This window comes from Malus domestica, chromosome 13 (assembly GCF_042453785.1).
Source record: "Malus domestica chromosome 13, GDT2T_hap1".
NCBI classification, from domain to species: Eukaryota; Viridiplantae; Streptophyta; class Magnoliopsida; order Rosales; family Rosaceae; genus Malus; species Malus domestica.
Genome location: NC_091673.1, coordinates 44,090,548 through 44,110,529, shown reverse-complemented (window position 1 = coordinate 44,110,529; position 19,982 = coordinate 44,090,548). Strand labels below are relative to the sequence as shown.

The window sequence follows — 19,982 nt, the reverse complement described above, 5'->3', positions numbered from 1 at the left end:
CTGATATCTATAGCTAGTCGTAGCCTATATAACCACTTGGTCTTTGAGCTCTAAATTTGTATCTTTAGAGGTTGTGCGATACAAGAAAATTGAACATGTTTTACGGTCGGAAAAAAGATTGATTGACTTATGAAAAGGAAATATATTTGTGATTAAAGCTCATTTCTTTCTTTTGTTTTATATAGAAAAGATAATACTATCATAAATAAGGTATAATTTGTGGGATTGAGCAATACCTTCACTTGCGTTTTACATGAAATGTAAAAAGGGTCCATTGACGGGAGAAAAATGATAAAAGTGAGCAGAAAGTAGAGGTGGCTTTAGTTAATTGGTTGCAATCCTAAATTGCATGGGCTAAAGAGTGGAAGAGATAGATTGTAGCTAGCTGAGTTAGGCCTTTGTGGTGTGGGCCAAGGAAAGAATATTTGGATGGAGTTGGGTTTTTGGATTTTTTTTTTTGTCATGGCAAAATGCTAGTGTAAGCGTTGAACGTGAATCCTACATCGGAGAAAGAATGGACTTAGAATGTGCATATAAGAAGTTGTGATGCTTTTCATATTGCTATTGGCGATTAGTTTTCTATAAGAACCTCACTTTTACTCAATAAGTGCTCTAATGAGCATGAATGACCATCTGACGACTTTTTAAGTATATTTGTCAAACCAACCCCTTCACTTAACGAAAATATTACAAACTTTGTATGGAATGACCAAAATGATTTACGACGGACAAACTCAGGGACCACACCTATCGATTTTCATTGTCTTCGATCAAAGTGAGTAGTTATGTCAATCTCAGAAGCCATTTTTGCTAAAAAGCCAATATTAATTTTTAGAGGACTAAAATGTAGCCAAGGGCTAAGTTTAGTCCTCCATTATGGAGATGGCAGAAGACCATCTACAACAATTTTGTTTAACTTTTACTAGTTTAGCGGGTGAACAGTGTCGAAAAACTACTCTAATGACACACCTTGATTTGAAATATCCACGTGTCAAGGCGTGTTAGCCGACACCTAGAAGGTGAAGAATCCATAAAGTGTAGTTGATGTGGAAAGTACGAATAAATTAAAACTTGGACTAAAAGAACCAATAGTGCGTAAGTGAGATGGTCATAACATTTATTACAAAATATCAGTGTCTGAGCATAAGTGTAGCAAAAGTAGAAAGTATTCACATCCTAAAAGGATGTATATTGGTGTTTGGTTATGAAAATTGCAATAGTTTGAAAGAATATTAAATAAATAGGTGTTATAATTCTATTGGGCCACACATGATCAACAAATTAGGTACTTCCCGATGAGTAACCCAATATTTTTTCTTAAAAAGTTACAAACAACCAAATACGGACATGATCATATATTAGGGTTTTTATCATAAATGGTCTCCGAAATTGACCTACCCAATCAAGCTGGTCCATGAAATTGAAAATCAATCAATATTGTTGATGCGCAAAATCAGTGAGGACTTTGGTACAACAAAAAATGTTAAATTTGTGACCTTCGATAGATTGCTCCGGTCATTAGTGTGGATAAGTATGTAAATGGATAGGGACAGGGAAGCAAACACGAGATGTACGTGGTTCACCCACAGATTGGCTACGTCCACGGAGTAGAGGAGTTCTCATTAATTGTGAAGGGTTTACATAAGTACATAGGTTCAAGCTCTCCTTTAGTGAGTACTAGTAAATGATTTAGTACAAATGACATTAGGAAATATTGTGAGAGAATAATCTCTATTTATAGAAGAGAGTTTCTAGTTTCATTCTGACATTAACACGTGTCGTGTTGTGATTGGCTTCTGATGTTGACACGTGTCGCGCTTTGACTAGCTTCTGATGTCGACACGTGTTGCGCTGTGATTGGCCTCCTGGTTGGAGGAAACGTTTCTGGGTCCTTGACGGTATAACGTTGACCAGTGCTCAGTAGTTTCGGGATTGGTCAAGTATGGTGTAAACAGTGCTCCCCTAAGTTCCCGAGTGAGGGAAGCTCTTCGGTTGGGGACTTGCAAGATCCAAGCCATTGAGTAATCACGAAACTCCTAACTACCGAAGTGCGGTATCATTTTCACTTGCCTTATATGTCTTATATGTAGATGTGGCATCTTCTCTAGAAGTACTTTTCCTCCATCCAAGGGTGGTATCTTTAACTGATGAAGATGCACAAGGTAATGTATCAATTTCACTTGAAGCTTACTTGTAGTTTTAGGCTTGGTCAAGTGTGATACAAACCCTATAGTAAGAGTCCCTCAAGTCGCCGACCTAGGAGATTTGCTGAATGAGGTAACATACAAGGTAAGCAATCAGACTTCCAAGCAAACAACCTGGATCGGAGGTTCAACTTCGGCTTCCGGTTGATTGTTCTCCTCCTCCTTGTGTCGTAAACAGCAACAAGGATAAAGAAAAGCAAATGGATAAGAGATGATATAAGATACTTTTGCTTTTGAAGAAGTAACTTTCCACAGGCTTATTCTTGAATTGGGCTGGAGGGTTTTCTGGTTTCCTCCAGAGTATAAGGCCGACTCAAGAATTTGAGGGTCAAAACAAATCCATCAAATCTATAGTACATTCGACCCTGGTGATATGGGATACTTTTGCCATTGATAAAGTAGTGGATGTATTGGCACGTGTTCTGTTACGCTTGTCTCCACATGCTTCCTTGTATCCTTCTCACTTTCCCTATCTATTCCTCAGGCAGATGTGGTATCTTCTCTGGAAGCATAAGATGTTGAAGATGAGTACTCGAGAGCAATGCCAGGTAAGTAATCAGGCAAGGGGTTTCAGGCAGTCAGTTCCTAGCTGGAAGCTTGATTTCAAGTGCTGACTGATTGCTCTCTTTCTCATTGTCTTGCAGGTAAGAACAAGGCCAAAGGAAAAGACAGGGAAAAAGCATGATATGGGATACTCTTGCTTTTAACCCTGATAATATAAGATACTCTTACTCTGGTGTGGCTTGTTTGCAGAGGTATTATCGGGAGGAAAAGAAGCTGAGTATTTTGAGAAACTCTGTTGAGAGTGCCCTCTCGGATGTGAAGAAAAGTTGAGCATTTTTTTTTATTTGCAGGTCTGCCTGGTTGTGGAGGATGAAGGTCGACATATATAGGAGTCTCCCTAACAACAAGTAGCAGTGCTATTCCTTTACGCTTCTTGGTCATAGCAATGTAGTGGGAGCTGCAAGCTTCACGTGTTTTAATTTTGTCAGAGCACTTTGAAAAAGTGGTCTGTGGTATCTGGAAAGCTGATGTTGCATGTAAAGATGGCAAACAAGCTTTATCCAAGGAAATCTGGCTCTCAAAGTTCGGAAAGCGGTGCCTCTTCGGTTTTCGAACAAGCAATCTTGTCGGGGATCTAGCTCTCGAGATTCAGAGAACGGTGCCTCTTCATTTTTTGAGAAAGCAATCTTGTTAGGAGTCTGACTCTTGAGATTCGGAGAGCAGTGTCTCTTCGATTTTTGAGAAAGTAATCCTATTGGGAGTTTGGCTCTAGAGATTCGAAGGGCAGTGCCTCTTCGATTTTTTAGCACGTAATCCTCTTGGAAGTCTGGCTCTCGAGATTCGGAGAGTTGTGCCTCTTCGATTTTTGAGAAAGCAATCATGTTGGGAGTCTGACTCTTGAGATCCGGAGAGCAGTGTCTCTTCGATTTTTGAGAAAGTAATCCTATTGGGAGTCTGGCTCTCGAGATTCAGAGGGCGGTGCCTCTTCGATTTTTGAGCACGTAATCCTATTGGGAGTCTGGCATTCGAGATTCAGAGAGTTGTGCCTCTTCGATTTTTGAGCAAGCAATCTTGTTGGGAGTGTTTTCTCGAATGTGAGTAAAGGTTGGGCATTTTTGCCAATCTACTTTGCCACAGAGCACGGAAATTGACACATATTGGGACTTTCTACTTATCAAGCAATGGTGCTGTTCCTTTACCCTTGTGGGTAATAGTAGGGTAGTTGGACCTTCAAAATTTATGTGTCTAAACTTTGTCAGAGATCTTTGGCAAAGTTATCTATAGTACTCGATGAGCTGATATTGCGTGTGGAAAATAGTGCCTCTTCGATTTTTGAACCAACAACCATGTTGCCCTTTCTTTTACAAAGGCACCAATTGTGTGCAAGAAGTACATTCAGAGAGTTATTGCTTATAGGAATTTTCCCTTTACTTCAGAGATTTATTGCACCTCATTTCTCCTTCATCATTTCTGAGAATGTTTGGCCCATTCGACCGTCGTTTTGACTTGAACTTTGGTGAAGAGGCAACCATGCCTTCTCAAGACAACATATGGCGCCTATCCTTCTTATCCCCTATTGGTCCTCTTACTATTGGGGACTCTGTGATGAAGAATGATATGACCGCTGCGGTGGTGGCTAGGAACCTTCTCACTCCCAAAGATAATAGACTACTTTCCAAACGGTCTGATGAGTTGGCTGTTAAGGATTCTCTAGCTCTCAGTGTTCAGTGTGTAAGTTCTGTGTCTAATATGGCCCACGCCTATTTGCTCGAACCTGCCAAGTTGAATCATTGGCAGCTGAAGTGATAAGTCTCAAACAGGAGATTAGAGGGCTCAAGCATGAGAATAAACAGTTGCACAGGCTCGCACATGACTATGCTACAAACATGAAGAGAAAGCTCGACCAGCTGCAGGAATCTGATGGTCAAATTTTATTTGATCATTAGAGGTTTGTGGGTTTGTTCTAAAAGCATTTATTGTCTTCGTCTTCTAGGGTTGTACAGCGTGATGAAGCTCCAAATGATCAACCTTCGGTACCTCCTCCTCCTGGGGTTCTGCCTAGTACTGAGGCTCCGAATAATCACCCTATGGTGCCTCCTCTTTCTGGGGCTCTGCCAACTGCTGCGACTTCTCCTGAGCAACCTTTATGAAGGCTCCCTCTTGTTTGTTTATTTTGATTCATGTATATGTACATATTTGTAACTTATCGGAGATATCAATAAACAAGCTTTGCTTCATTTCAATGTATTGTGTTAAATATACCAAGGCCTTCTTCACTAAGTTCTTTGAAATTTTTCTTTTGTTGAAGCTTGTATGTTGAAGCATTGTGAGTGAAGCATGTAGGTTGAGGTAGTGCTCCCTTAATTTCCCGAGTGAGGAAAACTTTTCATTTGGAGACTTGAAAATTCCAAGTCACTGAGTGGTCGTGAGACTTCCGAGAATCAAGGTGCAGTAGCATATGGTAGGAGTCCCCTAAGTCTCCGGTCGAGGGAGTTAATGAATGAGGCATTTCCTTTCTAAGTGGTAGCCCAAAACTTTTCCTCATATATATTTGTGATGAAAGTTGTTAGGCCCAAAGAAGAAGAGGCCTAGGCAATTTTTTTTTTCAAATTTTTTTTTTCTAAATTCTTTTTTCAATTTTTTTTTTTTTTTGAATTTTCGAATTTTCGAATTTCCGAAAAAAAAATATATATATATTTTAAAGCTTTATAGGTGAAGCTTTGGTGTTGAAGCTTTGTTGGGTACCATGAATTGATTTTGCTTCACACTATCTTGATCAAGATAGTGTGAAGCTTTTGTGTTGAAGCTTTGTAGGTGAAGCTTTTGTGGGTGAAGCTTTTGTAGTGGGTGAAGCTTTTGTTGGTGAAACTTTTATGGGTGAAGCTTTTGTGGGTGAAGTTTTTGTAGTGGGGGAAGCTAGATAGTGTGAAGCTTTTGTAGGTGAAGCTTTTGTGTTGAAGCTTTTGTTCGTGAAGCTTTTATGGGTGAAGCTTTTGTGGTGGGGGAAGCTTTTGTTGGTGAAGCTTTTATGGGTGAAGCTTTTGTAAGTGATGCTTTTGTGGTAGTTGAAGCTTTTGTGGGTGAAGCTTTTGTGGTGGGTGAAGCTTTTGTTGGTAAAGCTTTTATGGGTGAAGCTTTTGTAGGTGAAGCTATTGTGGGTGAAGCTTTTGTAGGTGAAGCTTTGGAGTTGAAGCTTTTGTTGGGTACCATGAATTGATTTTGCTTCACACTATCTTGATTAAGATAGTGTGAAGCTTTTGAGAATTTGTAGTTGTCATCCATTGATGAAGCTTTGGAGTTGAAGCTTTTGTTGGGTACCATGAATTGATTTTGCTTCACACTATCTTGATCAAGATAGTGTGAAGCTTTTGAAAATTTGTAGTTGTCCTCCATTGATGAAGCTTTTGTTGGTGAAGCTTTTGTGTTGAAGCTTTGTAGGTGAAGCTTTGGAGTTGAAGCTTTTGTTGGGTACCATGAATTGATTTTGCTTCACACTATCTTGATCAAGATAGTGTGAAGCTTTTGAAAATTTGTAGTTGTCCTCCATTGATGAAGCTTTTGTTCGTGAAGCTTTCGTGTTGAAGCTTTGTAGGTGAAGCTTTGGAGTTGAAGCTTTTGTTGGGTACCATGAATTGATTTTGCTTCACACTATCTTGATCAAGATAGTGTGAAGCTTTTGAGACTTTGGGGACTCCTACTATAGGGCTTTGTATCGCACTTGACCAAGCCCGAAACTAAAAGTAAGCTTCAAGTGAAATTGATACATTACCTTGTGCATTTTCATCGGTTAAAGATAGCACCCTTGGATGGATGAAAAGTACTTCCAGAGAAGATGCCACAACTACATATGAGACAGATAAGGTAAGTGAAAATGATACCACACTTCGATACTAAGAAGTTTCGTGATTACTCAATGGCTTGGATCTTGCAAGTCCCTAACCGAGGAGCTTCCCACACTCGGGAACTTAGGGGAGCACTGTTTGTACCATACTTGACCAATCCCGAAACTACTGAGCACTGGTCAACATTATACCGTCAAGGACCCAGAAGAGTTTCCCTCAAACCAGAAGGCCAATCACAGCGCGACATGTGTCGACATCAGAAGCCAATCATAGCACAACACGTGTCAATATCAGAAGCCAATCACAACACGACACGTGTCAATGTCAGAATGAAACTAGAAACTCTCTTCTATAAATAGAGATCATTCTCTCACAATATTTCCTAATGTCATTTGTACTAAATCATTCACTAGTACTTACAAAAGGAGAGCTTGAACCTATGTACTTGTGTAAACCCTTCATAATTAATGAGAACTCCTCTACTCCATGGACGTAGCCAATCTGGGTGAACCACACACATCTTGTGTTTACATACTTATCTACACTAGTGATCGGAGCCATCTAGCGAAGGTCGCAAACTTAACACTTTATGTTGTACCAAAGTCCTCGCTGATTTTGTGCATCAACAAGTTGTACCACTCGTCTTCTGGTAGGTGGAATGAATCGTGAGTTGCTTTCATCACTTGGTTGGTGGTATGAAGGTGAGTTCATTCATCACCTTTCATCACATTTCGTCACCTGGTTGGTGGCACGAGGATGAGTTCCTTCTTCACCTAGTTGGTGGTATGAATGGCAAGTTGCCAAATGATATTAGAGTACGGGTTGTACATTTCATCACCTGGTTGGTGGCATGAAGATGAGTTCCTTCTTCACCTGGTTGGTGGCATGAGTGGCAAGTTGCCAAATGATATTAGAGTACTGGTTGTACATTTCATCACCTGGTTGGTGGCATGAATGAGAGTACGGGTTGTATATTTCATCACATTTCATCACCTGGTTGGTGGCATGAAGAAGAGTACAGGTTGTACATTTAATCACCTGGTTGGCGGCACGAAGATGAGTTCTTTCTTCACCTGGTTGGTGGCATGAGTGGCAAGTTGCCAAATGATATTAGAGTACGAGTTGTACAGTTTATCACCTGGTTGGTGGCATGAAAAAGAGTACGGGTTGTACATTTCATCACCTGGTTGGTGGCATGAAGATGAGTTCCTTCTTCACCTAGTTGGTGGCATGAGTGGTAAGTTGCCAAATGATATTAGAGTACGGGTTGTACATTTCATCACCTGGTTGGTGGCATGAAGGAGAGTACGGGTTGTACATTTCATCACCTGATTGGTGGCATGAAGATGGTTCCTTCTTCATATTTCATCACCTGGTTGGTGAGAATAAGGGCAAGGTGTCAAGGCACATTGTAGCAGGTGTCGAAGACACAAAGTATGTTGAACCCTTTCAAAGCAGAATTGGCTTATGTATGGATGTGTTGGAATGTATGATGTTTATGTATGAATGTGTTGGAATGTATGATGTTTATGTATGAATGTGTTGGAATGTATAATGTTTATGTTGATTGATATGAGTGATGCTTATGAATGTTTTGCTATGCATGAAGGGATCCATGCTTTTGATATGTGAACCATGTTGGTTGTAACACTTAGTATCACATACTTTGTGTCAAAGTACGCATGTTGAAGCTCTAAGTTGGAGTATAAGGGTAGGTCAGCGTAGACCAAGTGTTCCAGTGCTAGGAATGCAAAAGACTCAGAAGAAGTTATCTGAATTCCCTCTTCTTTAAATATTTGCCGAATGGCTTGTGTGACAAAAGATCTCAAGCGATTGAGAGTCAAAACATTTGTAATTTGTATGCCTTCTCATAATAGCATTTCCTTCAGTACCTAGTCCTCCACTTTGAAAGAGTGAGGCTTGGCCCTGTTGGAAATGTGCCCTAAAACCAATCATATGATGATACTTTACAGACATTTCACATGTTAAACTAATCTAGTTTAACTATAAAGGGCAAAGATTATTGTTTGAGCCGTCTCATATAAATGTTATATGCTTAAACAATAAAGTCCAAGGAATATGTGATTGGGAGAATGCAATCTAAAGAAATTAGATTCATGAGACCATTCTTTCGTAGGCACACCCTAAACGTTCCTAATCATAGGATTGCCAATTGGGCATTGACAGTCCGTTAAGATCAGTACGTGCTGTGTCTTCTCTCAGGGAGAGTGACTAGTCTCGAGTCATTGGTGTGTGTGACATCAAGACAAGTACGTAGGTGCTCAATAGAGAATGAGTTCATTGAACACGATCAACGAAGAGTTCTCATATTCATGTCACATGAGAACTCATGGTTGGGATAATGCAAAGTAGTCCTTTGACCTGAGGCATCACAATTGTCTTGTGGTTAAGTCCTTGATCTTTGATTATGTCAAAGTCACCCCATCGGGGTGTCCACAGCATCGTTGAGGTTAAGCCACTTAGTCATGAAGGCAAGTGAATGCGCAACAAGGGATCTCTAACCTTCAAACCGTTTGAGGGAGAATACTCTATCATATGATTTAGAACCTCTGATCAGAGTATGAATGAGATTTAGGAAAGCGTTCCAAATCACATTCAAGGTAATCATATAAGCACACGAATCACATTGGATAGTAGACATGAATAAATAAACTATCAAACCAAACAATGTGGTCAAGAGTATAAGATTAGAGAAAGACCGTATTGCATTTGTAATCCTAAACTGAATAGGTTCTCCACCTCTTCTGATTAGCTTGGGTAACCATGATATGCTGCTAGGTGTCACTCATAGTTTGTGGAAGCCCTAAACGTGTGTAATCACTAAAGGAAGAATTGAAAGTAAGTTTCAATTCACAATTGATGTAAAATGGTTTTAATCGCCCACTGCCTCGCTAAAAGGAACCTAATGGATCGTACACCGTGTAAGGTGAAGATTGAAGAAACAATGGAGATGAGAAAGAATAATTAAATGGTTTAATTATTTATGGCAAGGATTAATTAATATGTTAATTAATCAAACGAATAAGTTCGTTAAAGACCTCGGGGATAGTTTTGGACCTTAAGGCCCAATGGGCTTCGAACGTCAAGCCCATTGACTTAAGTTGTATGACAACTTAATTCACAAAGGCCCAAAAGCCCAAACAAAACCCTAGGGCCGGCCATTTAGAGAAGGGTAGTGAACTTGGACTTATTTACAAGTTTGCCACTCCAATGAATTAAGGTATAAATATGACTTTATAGCTAAAATTCATAAAGGGGTTTGTTTTGGAGAAAATTGGAGAGAACATGTCTCTCCATTTCTCTCTAAAGAGGCCGGCCCCTTGGAGGGTGTATCTAGCCATACTACTACTCCAAGGTCACTCTTTTTCTTCTCCAATCTCTCCTTGGTGTGGAGACTTAGAGGTTCTCAATTTTGGGAACTTGGAGAAACCTATTCTTCCATCCAAATCCATAGATTTTAGATGCAAGGAATGAAGACCCTCTCTTTGGGTGATTAGCCTTTGCTTATGCAAAGAGGAATCTACAAAGTTATATATTTTTCAACTCACTTTGATTTGAGTTGAGTCTTGGTTCACCAATCTACTAGGCTTTGAATTTCATGGATAATGTTTTGTTTTTGAATGCATGCAAGCATGATTCCGCCTTTTAATTGTTAATTGCATGCTATAGATGTTATTCAAATGAACATGTTTTCACAAAATCATCCTTCGGGCCCATAGTCATAATAGTCGATGGTACGTTCACCCCTGGTTGTCTTAATACGAACTTTTATCCCTCTTGTTGTAATGGGCTTGCTGAGAGTAAAAATCCTTCCTCTTACCAAGAAACAAATACGTTTGGTGACTTAGCGAGTAGCTAAATGAGGCAGGAGATGATGCAATGGGTGTCTAAATGGCCAATATCTCCGCACTTGATAGAACTTGACTTCCACTTCCCATTTGTTGATAGGGGCTAACCATATGGGGGTTCCCTTGGTATATCCTTGCTTCGGTGGAAGCGTGGTTGTAAGCATGTGCCATCACCTTAGAGTAAGTCTTCTAAGTGTTAGCATTGATCATGTACTTGAAGAAACAATCACGTAGGCCTGCCGTGAAGGTTTTGAGGGCGGTCTTGTCATCTACCTCAGCGCAGCGAGAATACTCATGGCTGAAGCAACCGGCATACTCTCGTAGTGATTCGTCCGGCTTCTGGCGAATAGTGTACAAGTCATCTGCAGAATGCAAGTGATCGGTCTGGAAGATGTGTTAAGAGACAAATAGTTTCCTCAATTCCTCAAATGAGTCTACTGTCTCAGGTGGAAGACGGCAATACCAGTTTAGAGCTCCGCCAGAGAGGGTGGAAAGGAAGAGAAAACATCGCTCTTCGTCGGTGTGCATCCAATATGCCATGGTGGACTTAAAGAGGTTAAGGTGTTCAATTGGGTCCTCCCTTCCAGTATAAAGTTGTAAACCAAACTTTTGTTTTGTCTTCACTTGAATGGGGTGTCGAGGATCCTTCTTGTGAGAGGGCCAGGCCTGGGTTGGTTCCAGTCAGGTATCTCGACCTGATGTTCGGCCTTCAACTTGTTTACTTCCTTAAGGAGCTGTAGGACAAGGGGGTCCTGAGTGAAGTCATTTACCACTGGAATTTTCTTTCGTAAGTCTCCATCGCCTCTTGGAAGTAGGAAAGTTTGAGCAAAGGCGTTTGGCTTTTTCTTGGACTCATCGTACTGACTTCTAGGGCGAGTATGTCAGAATACCTCAGAGTCCCCCGTACCTTCATGTTCCTCTGGGACCTATCGTTCCTTCCCTAGATTGGCAGCTGGCCTCGGTCGTGGGAGGGGACCGAGTCTTTCAGAAACCCTTGGGTCATTGATCTTCAAGCATATATGGAGGGGATTGTCTCGACGTTGCTTTAGGAAATCTCGATAGTCGCGAAAGACGACTTTCGATCCTTCCACTCCTTCTGTAAGGAGGTGTCTTCCTCCACTTCTCCTACTTCGGGTCGAAGCAGCTGGGTTGAGAGAAGTCTCATGTTGATCAATGTTTTGATGATTAGCTCGCTCTTCATCAGGGATACCCATGTCGAAGGAAGGCGACCCTCCGTGTTGGGGGGCACCCAGATGATGGTTGATGTCCACATGGGTAATGAGCTTGCATGTTTGAGTACGCCTAGCTTCGTGGAGCGTCTCAAAGAGCTTCTTATACTGCTCCTGGAGGACCTCATTCTTCATTACTATCTTGTTGTTATGAGCTTTTAGCTCATCGACTTTAGCTTGAAGAGCAACCCTCTTTCCTTCCTTCTTTCGTTGCCTCGCACCAAGTGCAAGAGAGGTGTCATTCTGCGTGCTATGGCTTCCTTTGCTCCCCATGTTGGAGAGGGATGCCTGGTCAAAAGAGAGCGTATGAATGGTGGAAACTAGCTTGGCAAAGCTGAAGAAGGTGGGAATAAGTGTCGTTCCCATAGACAGCGCCAAATGTTGATGCACAAAATCAACGAGGACTTTGGTACAACAGAAAATGTTAAGTTTGTGACCTTCGCTAGATTGCTCCGGTCATTAGTGTGGATAAGTATGTAAATGGATAGGGACAGGAAAGCAAACACGAGATGTACGTGGTTCACCCAGATTGGCTATGTCCACGGAGTAGAGGAGTTCTCATTAATTGTGAAGGGTTTACACAAGTACATAGGCTTAAGCTCTAGTGAATGATTTACTACAAATGACATTAGGAAATATTGTGAGAGAATGATCTCTATTTATAGAAGAGAGTTTCTAGTTTCATTCTGACATTGACACGTGTTGTGATTGGCTTCCGATGTTGACACATGTCGCGCTATGATTGGCTTCTGATGTCGACACGTGTCGCGTTGTGATTGGTCTCCTGGTTGGAGGGAAGCTCTTCTGAGTCCTTGACAGTATAACGTTGACCGGTGCTCAGTAGTTTCGGGATTGGTCAAGTATGGTGTAAACAAATATTATTCATGAAATTGGGTGATGTAAATCAATATCGTCTTTCTGTTTGAATTCTATTAAAAAATCCGTTAGTATGTTGACGTGGCATATTGTTGTAGGTACCCCTCTCCAATACTATGATGCCATGTAAATTAGAATAACAAAATTTTAATTTTAATTAGTCCTTGTATTAATTAAATAGAAAAAATAAAAAATGAAAAAAATAAAATAAAAGCTTGATCCCTTCCTTTCTTGCTGGGCATCGTCTCGAGTCGCCGGAAAGCTAGGCACAAGAATTTCAGTCTCTCTCTATTAACTGATGCCATGGTTGTTGACCGGTTCAATCCATCTAAGCCACTAAAACTTTAATGACTGACAACAAAGCCTCACGGGCTCATCCCGACCACCTCCCTCCTATACTCGTGGCTCATGCGGCCGGCCCTCTCCTTCCACCGAGGCGACCCCTTTACCCCCTAACAAAACCCACCCTCTCTCTATTCCCACCGACTCCCCAATTTTCCCACACCCAAAACCCATTGTTCCAGATGGGCGACCTAACAGACATTTAAACGACGCCGATCAATGCCACGACCACCACCTCCCCCGCCCTCCTCCGACCATCTCTCCGTTCGCTAAGATAACTGGAGCGAGGACGCAACGTCGACTGTCGTCGACGCTTGAAGCTGCCGTTACCTCAAGCTCAACCGCTAGAATCTCTGCCAGAAGGACTGGCAGTGGCAGGAGGTTGCTAGCAAGACCACGACTCTTTTATTTTTAATTTTTTTTAATTTTTTTGAAACAAATTTATTTATTTTTAATTAAAAATAAACTTTTATCTAATCTACATGCCATCATAATATTGAAGTCTGTGCCACATTAGTACACTAACAGATTTTTTAATGAAATTCAAATAGAATGACAACATTGATTTACACCATTCAATTTCAAGGACGACATTTACTTATTTTCAACTTCCAAAATCATCTTGATTGAATAAGTCAATTTCAATAACTATTTGTAATAAAAAACATTATATTTATGACCTATATTAGCCATCAGCTATCATATGGATTTTTTTTAGCAGTTTTTATAGGAATTAAGAGAGGGAACTTATTGAAGAAAATATGTTACAAGCACGGAGGGAGGGAGGGAGGGAGGGAGGGAGGGGGACGGCTCACATGCAAGCCAACTCTCTTGTAATAAAATGTAAAAATAAAAATAAAAAAAAGAATAAAAAGAAAAAAGAAAAACATTATTATTGAAAAATAGAAAAAAAAGGAGGTGAGAGAGAGAAGATAGGACGACTTGGGAGACTGAGAAGAAGAAGAGGTCTTTGCTTCCTGCGTGCACGATTCCATTTGATCTTCCTCAATCCGACTGCTGCCCTCGTTTTTATTGATTGAGGTACGTGTTTGTCTTTGCTCGTCATCTATCAATGGAATTACCTAATTACCCAGCTTCTGAATCACTTCCCCATTTTCTTAAATACTTTTGATCTCTGTGATTTCCTCTCACTCCTTGTCATTTGAATGATATGGCGATTTGTTCAGATTCTTTCTTTAAATTGATTGTTTGATTTCGCATTTGTTGGCGTATTTTTCTTAATAATTAGTTAATTTTCATTAATGTTTTCTTGATAGAGTTGATTTTGTGGTGTTAATCAACCTAGAACATACCATTCCCGGTCCCCTTAAATAACGGGATTTTATCCTTATTAGATGCTTAGTCCCAGGGAATACTGTCCTGTCTTCTGCAGTTTCCACACACACACACACATATATATCTATTTATGATATTGAATTGGGCATTACAGTAATCATCATAGAATTCTGCATTTCTACTTCCAAAACAAAACCCTAGGATGGTCTCTTTGCTCCACATTTGATTCAACTTGGAGAACTGTCTACTTACTATTTTCTGTTGGTCGATTTGGTTTCAGGGTTCCGAAAGAGAGAAGGTAGTATTCCGTTAGAAATTTGATATTTTCTATGCGGAACAAGTAGGGCAACTTTGAGGAATTCGCTTTTCTCCGAGAAGAAAATGTTGGAGGGCGGTGCCAAATTCACTGGAATTATTGGTCTAAATAACCATGATATTAACTATGACGATTTGTCGCAAGGCTTCTACCTCAAACTCCATGAGGGTGAAGGTACCAACATGTCCATCGACAGTATGCAAACAAGCAATGATGGAGGCTCTGTAGCCATGTCTATAGACAACAGCAGTGTTGGTTCAAATACTAATGATTCGCACACTCGCATCTTGAACCACCAAGGCCTGCGGCGACGTGCAAATGACAACTACTCTGTGCAACATAGTGTTAACCACCGAGGAAGAGTCACACATGCTCTGAGTAATGATCAGCTTGCTCAAGCTCTACTGGACAGCCATTCCTTGACGGAGGGGCTTGAGAATTATGAGGAGTGGACAATTGACTTAAGAAAGCTAAACATGGGTGAAGCTTTTGCACAAGGTGCTTTTGGGAAGCTATATAGAGGTACCTACAATGGTGAAGATGTTGCCATCAAACTTTTGGAAAGTCCGGTAAATGACCTAGAAAAGGCTCAGGTGATGGAGCAGCAGTTTCAACAAGAAGTCAAGATGCTGGCTACATTAAAGCATCCAAACATAGTTCGTTTCATTGGTGCCTGCCGTAAACCAATGGTTTGGTGCATCGTAACTGAGTATGCTAAGGGGGGTTCAGTTCGGCAGTTCTTGGCGAAGCGGCAGAGCCGATCAGTTCCATTGAAATTAGCTGTCAAACAAGCTTTGGATGTTGCGAGGGGGTTTGCGTATGTTCATGGGCTCGGTCTGATTCACAGGGACTTGAAATCTGACAACCTGTTGATTTCTTCAGACAAATCTATAAAAATTGCTGATTTTGGAGTTGCCCGTATTGAGGTGCAGACAGAAGGAATGACGCCGGAGACTGGGACATACCGCTGGATGGCGCCGTAAGACTTCTAACTCTTTAGCTGAAATATGTTATCCATTGTTGCTATCATTGGCTCATCTTCTTTATTTTATCTGTGGGCTCATTTCATGGCTTTATAGGCTTTATAAGTCTGGTCTTTCTTAGACAAGTTTTATTGCAGTATGTGAGAGTTGTATGAATTTCTTACAGCTATGTATACTTGCTTTTTTTCAGATATAAATGTGCATTAACTTTCCGTTACTAATATTTGGTGTCCTCTCCAGTGGCGGATCCAGGATTTTAATATAGGGTGGTCCCAATATAAAAACTCCAAAAAAAAAAAAAAATGGACGAAAATATCATTGAACAAATAAATCACAAACTACAACTTTTCATTTATAATCTTTGTGCTAAACAAGTTAGAAATACTAAATTTGTCCACGATGGGATTTCATACTTCGAAAACATGTCATGATAGTTTCATTGTCAATACAAGAAAAAACTTATTTCTCAATGTAAACAACTAAGCTATCATTTAACCATTGATCCTCCATTCTGTAACACAATCTTCAACAAAAAAATCTGTATCAACTAACACTAAAAATAAGTAAGAGCTAACACTAAATTAGAAAACTTACAGAAATTCTAAAGTTGATGCTGATGGCATTCGGCGAATCGGGTGGCTTGAGCTTGGTCTCAGAGGAAGTATTTTCTGCTGGCAGTCCACCCATTTCTCAAAGTTCTTGAAGACCTAATAGAAGTATGCTATTAAAAACAAAGAAAAAAAAAACAAAGAACATCAGCTTCAGCTCGGTCTTAGACCAGTCTTGATGTTAAACATATATCATTAAGGACGGATGCACCATATGTTACCCAAACAGAGATAATGGAAAAGAGGGATATGGCGTCTTACTTTATAAAAAACACATCCAAAAATTCATTAATCACATATTAGCCTAATCGCTAGGCACTAGCTCATTTAAATAAAGGAATTCACTGTAAAGGAAACCCGTTTATTTAAGCATGCAATGAGTTCAGATCAACTAAAAACGACGCCTCTAAATTCCAGTAAATACATGAAATCAATAAACTGAGACCAACTCTTTCATATCATAGCAAAGGTGAACCAATTTCAATACTGAAGCAATTCAACCAATCTCCCAAAGTAATAATAAGAGCCTATTTACTAGCTTCTTTCAGCTTCAAAAGGGAAACCCATTTTCCTACTATTTACTTGAATTAAAACATCCTCCAAACGGGAAATAATCCACAGAAGGAACTCGAAGCAAAAAGCCCAGATGAAGAAATAAACTTCTTCACACTGATTCCAGATTTCAATCAATATTCAAGACACGCCCTTTATCCGATACCCACTCTAGCATTCCTTCAAGCACATGGTGGGCACTTTGTTACTACAATCAACTCCTTCATACTTCATACATGCTATGTATTTACCAGAACCATTAGAAAGCACCAATACAAAGGCAAAACAGAACACCCATAAGAAAATTAAAGCAACCCATCTAATCAAACACGAAGATAGCCTACAAAAATTCTAAAGTTGATGGTGATGGCCTTCGGCGAATCGGCTGGCTTGGGTAGCGTGAGGAACAGGAGCGGCAGATAATTAGTGACTTTGGCCAAGTCATTTTTTTTTTATAAAAATGGCTTTCTTCTTCCTCCCCTGTTTTGCACAGCGTGCAGCAGCCATGGCTGCTGTTCTTCTCCACCACTGCCTAGACTTGGGTGATCCTTGAGGATCCTCACGACCATTTATCCGAGCTTCCGGGTGGTCCTGGGACCACCCTGGTCCCTTAATAGATCCGCCCCTAGTCCTCTCTGCTTTGCTATTTTGTCGTTGCTTGCTGTAGACATATACCCCGTATCTGATTTTGCGTTAAACTTTATTTTATCAATATTCCGGTCTGAGAAACAAAGCATGTGGTGTAAAGCATTTCAAAAAACTTCATTCAAAAAGATTTACCTATAACGTTTGTATTATTGACTGAAATGGTTTTGTCTACGAAAATCATGCTAGGATCCTAGGAACTCTCCTCACATCCATGATCTAGTTTCGGTTTCAAATCCAATTGGTGTTATGAGTAGTTTTCCCTGTAAACGCTAGAAAAAGGAAAAAAAATCTAAGCAGATGGAAATTTTCATATATTCATCTATCATGTTGGTATTGCTCTTATACCCTTTGATAATGAGGGGTTCATTTGGTGTCTACCGTTTTGTCATTCCCCCAACTAACCTTAACCTCTTATACGTTGCAAATCTTAATTATGAGGATAATCTGTTTTTTTCCATACCTAAAAAGAACACAGTACTGTAGTTTGATAATTTCGGTAATTAATTTGATTTACCCCCACAAAGTGTTATCCCTTTTTGGTTACTGTATATTTACTATTCCCTGTTGCATGAAACAAGAAAAGTCACAAGTGTATCCACTCTTTCCTTCCCTTGGTGGTGGATGAATGTTTAATACTTTGCTTGCATTTGTTGAGATTTAGTTCTGTCTATGTCTATGTTGCTCTTGAATTTGCTTATATTAGAGAGTATTTGTCCAAATGAGTAAAATCAGCATTGAACTATTTTTGGAATGTTTGTAAGGAACATACCTTGATAATAACCAAGAGAATTTCACTCAGCCCATGATTCATTGCTGTCTGTTATCAATGGAAATTGAACCATTATTTGGTTACAGTACAAGGAAGAATAATATTGGGGCATGGGTTTAGTAATTTGACTCTGTAGCCTATACGCAGATGTTGGAAAAGTAATTCGACTCTGGAGTCTATTGGATAATATGAGATGCACCGTGTGAAATATTTAGATATTGATTTTAGAATCGGAAGGTAGACCATGTGCTCCAAGTCGTCTTGTGTTTGCATATGATGCAATCTACAATTGATGTCAAATTCCATAATGCTTTATTCTTATAATCTTTTTCACTTCTTTCTAATAATTTTGTTACCTCCATATTTTAATTAAGATAAGTCATTGTCCTGCAGGCTAAAAGCATCTCCTATATGAAAACGTTGGTAGTAGCCATTAGTGTCTATAGAACTAGCATGTATTAACTTTCTACTTCATTTTTTTCTTTGTTCGGCTTGTTGTATGCCCTTAAAGTGTATCATATGAACTATAGGTACAATTTCATCACTGATTACATTGTTGGCATGGATGCACCTATAAGTATTTAGGCGTGGGGTACTTAATTGCCTTGTTTGATCGTTTGGCTGTGAGCAGGGAGATGATCCAGCACAGGCATTACACACAGAAAGTTGACGTTTATAGCTTTGGGATAGTTCTTTGGGAACTTATAACAGGGATGCTTCCATTCCAGAACATGACAGCGGTACAGGCAGCATTTGCAGTTGTCAATAAGGGTGTCCGCCCTATCATTCCAAATGACTGCTTACCTGTTCTTTGTGAGATCATGACGAGATGTTGGGATGCAAACCCTGATGTCAGGCCACCCTTCACTGAAGTCGTGAGAATGCTCGAGCATGCAGAGACTGAGATCATGACGACTGTTCGGAAGGCTCGGTTCAGGTGTTGCATTACCCAACCAATGACAGCGGACTGATCCCAGAAGAAAGATTGGAAAAGAAAACAGGTATGAATAACAAGATAACAGAGGAAAAAGGAAACGGAAAGGAGAAAAAGAGGTAAGAGAGAGAAGGTAATCATATTGGAAGCCTTGTGTATTTATTAGGTTTCATTTCTTTGTTAAGATAGATAAAGAATTGGTGTCGAAAAAACATTTTGGTTTTGTGGTTTCTATTTGGTTGAATTTCTGACGCTGAAGAGTGAGTAATAGCAGAGGAGAATTGAATCTGATGATGTGTATGATTATGGCATGCATTGCATCCCCGGGTTCATATCAATTAATGTTTCCAGACACATCACAGTTCCTCTCAGGTCGAGCCCGGCCACTCGGCCCTAACACGTTTATTTGCGCTGTGCGCCTCATCTTATCAAGCTGAGTAATTAAAACTTGTGGGAGCTAAAGCTAATAGAACAACTAGAAACAATATCATCTTCTCTTCTTTGTCAACTTGCGGCCATCAAGCCATGGACTCTGCTTGGGCATCCCAACATTCTTAAGAGCTTTCCAGACGACGCTGTTACACTTGAACCTGAGCCGAAGGCGAGCTGCCAAACCCAATCGCCCCTCTTGATTTTTCAAGTTGCCTATAAGTGAGTTCATTCCAAACGCTACCACTAGAAGTGTTTCCAAATCGCTCCAGGGTTTTTCCCGGATGCCTCCATGTACTCCTCCCTAAGCTCTAGGTCTGTATTTTGTCGAGCACCTTCTTGCTGGTAGCTAATATGCACGCGTGCTCAAGGGCGAGCTTGTAGTCGGGGAAGTAAGGCTTGTAATCGATTGATCGGGCGCCACATTGTGTTAAGATTAAATCATTTAAATCTTAATAATGCAAATGAATCAACGAGTCTAGACCTGCTTGAGTACATATTTGGCATGCCATCGGAGCTAGGGAGCAGAATGGAGGCAGCCCCTATTCGAAAGAAACAATTAGGAAGGAGCATATCGAAAT

At 40.2% G+C, this 19,982-nt stretch overlaps 1 protein-coding gene across 1 annotated transcript; it reads left to right on the top strand.

Annotated features, from left to right (window-relative positions):
• The first annotated feature begins 13,668 nt into the window (after positions 1 to 13,668).
• On the top strand, positions 13,669 to 19,263 carry LOC103443520 (serine/threonine-protein kinase STY13-like). Its single transcript, XM_008382392.4, has 3 exons — positions 13,669 to 13,907; positions 14,443 to 15,457; positions 18,670 to 19,263. Exons 2-3 carry the CDS (start codon positions 14,544 to 14,546, stop codon positions 19,007 to 19,009), a joined length of 1,254 nt encoding a protein of 417 aa, XP_008380614.1. The 5' UTR covers positions 13,669 to 13,907; positions 14,443 to 14,543; the 3' UTR covers positions 19,010 to 19,263.
• Positions 19,264 to 19,982: the final 719 nt, after the last annotated feature.

Bases quoted from the DNA above. Each gene is read 5' to 3' on its own strand.
- LOC103443520 (XM_008382392.4), top strand. From the start codon at position 14,544: ATGTTGGAGGGCGGTGCCAAATTCACTGGAATTATTGGTCTAAATAAC. The intron at 15,458-18,669 runs GTAAGACTTCTA...GGCTGTGAGCAG, and splicing joins ACATACCGCTGGATGGCGCC to GGAGATGATCCAGCACAGGC.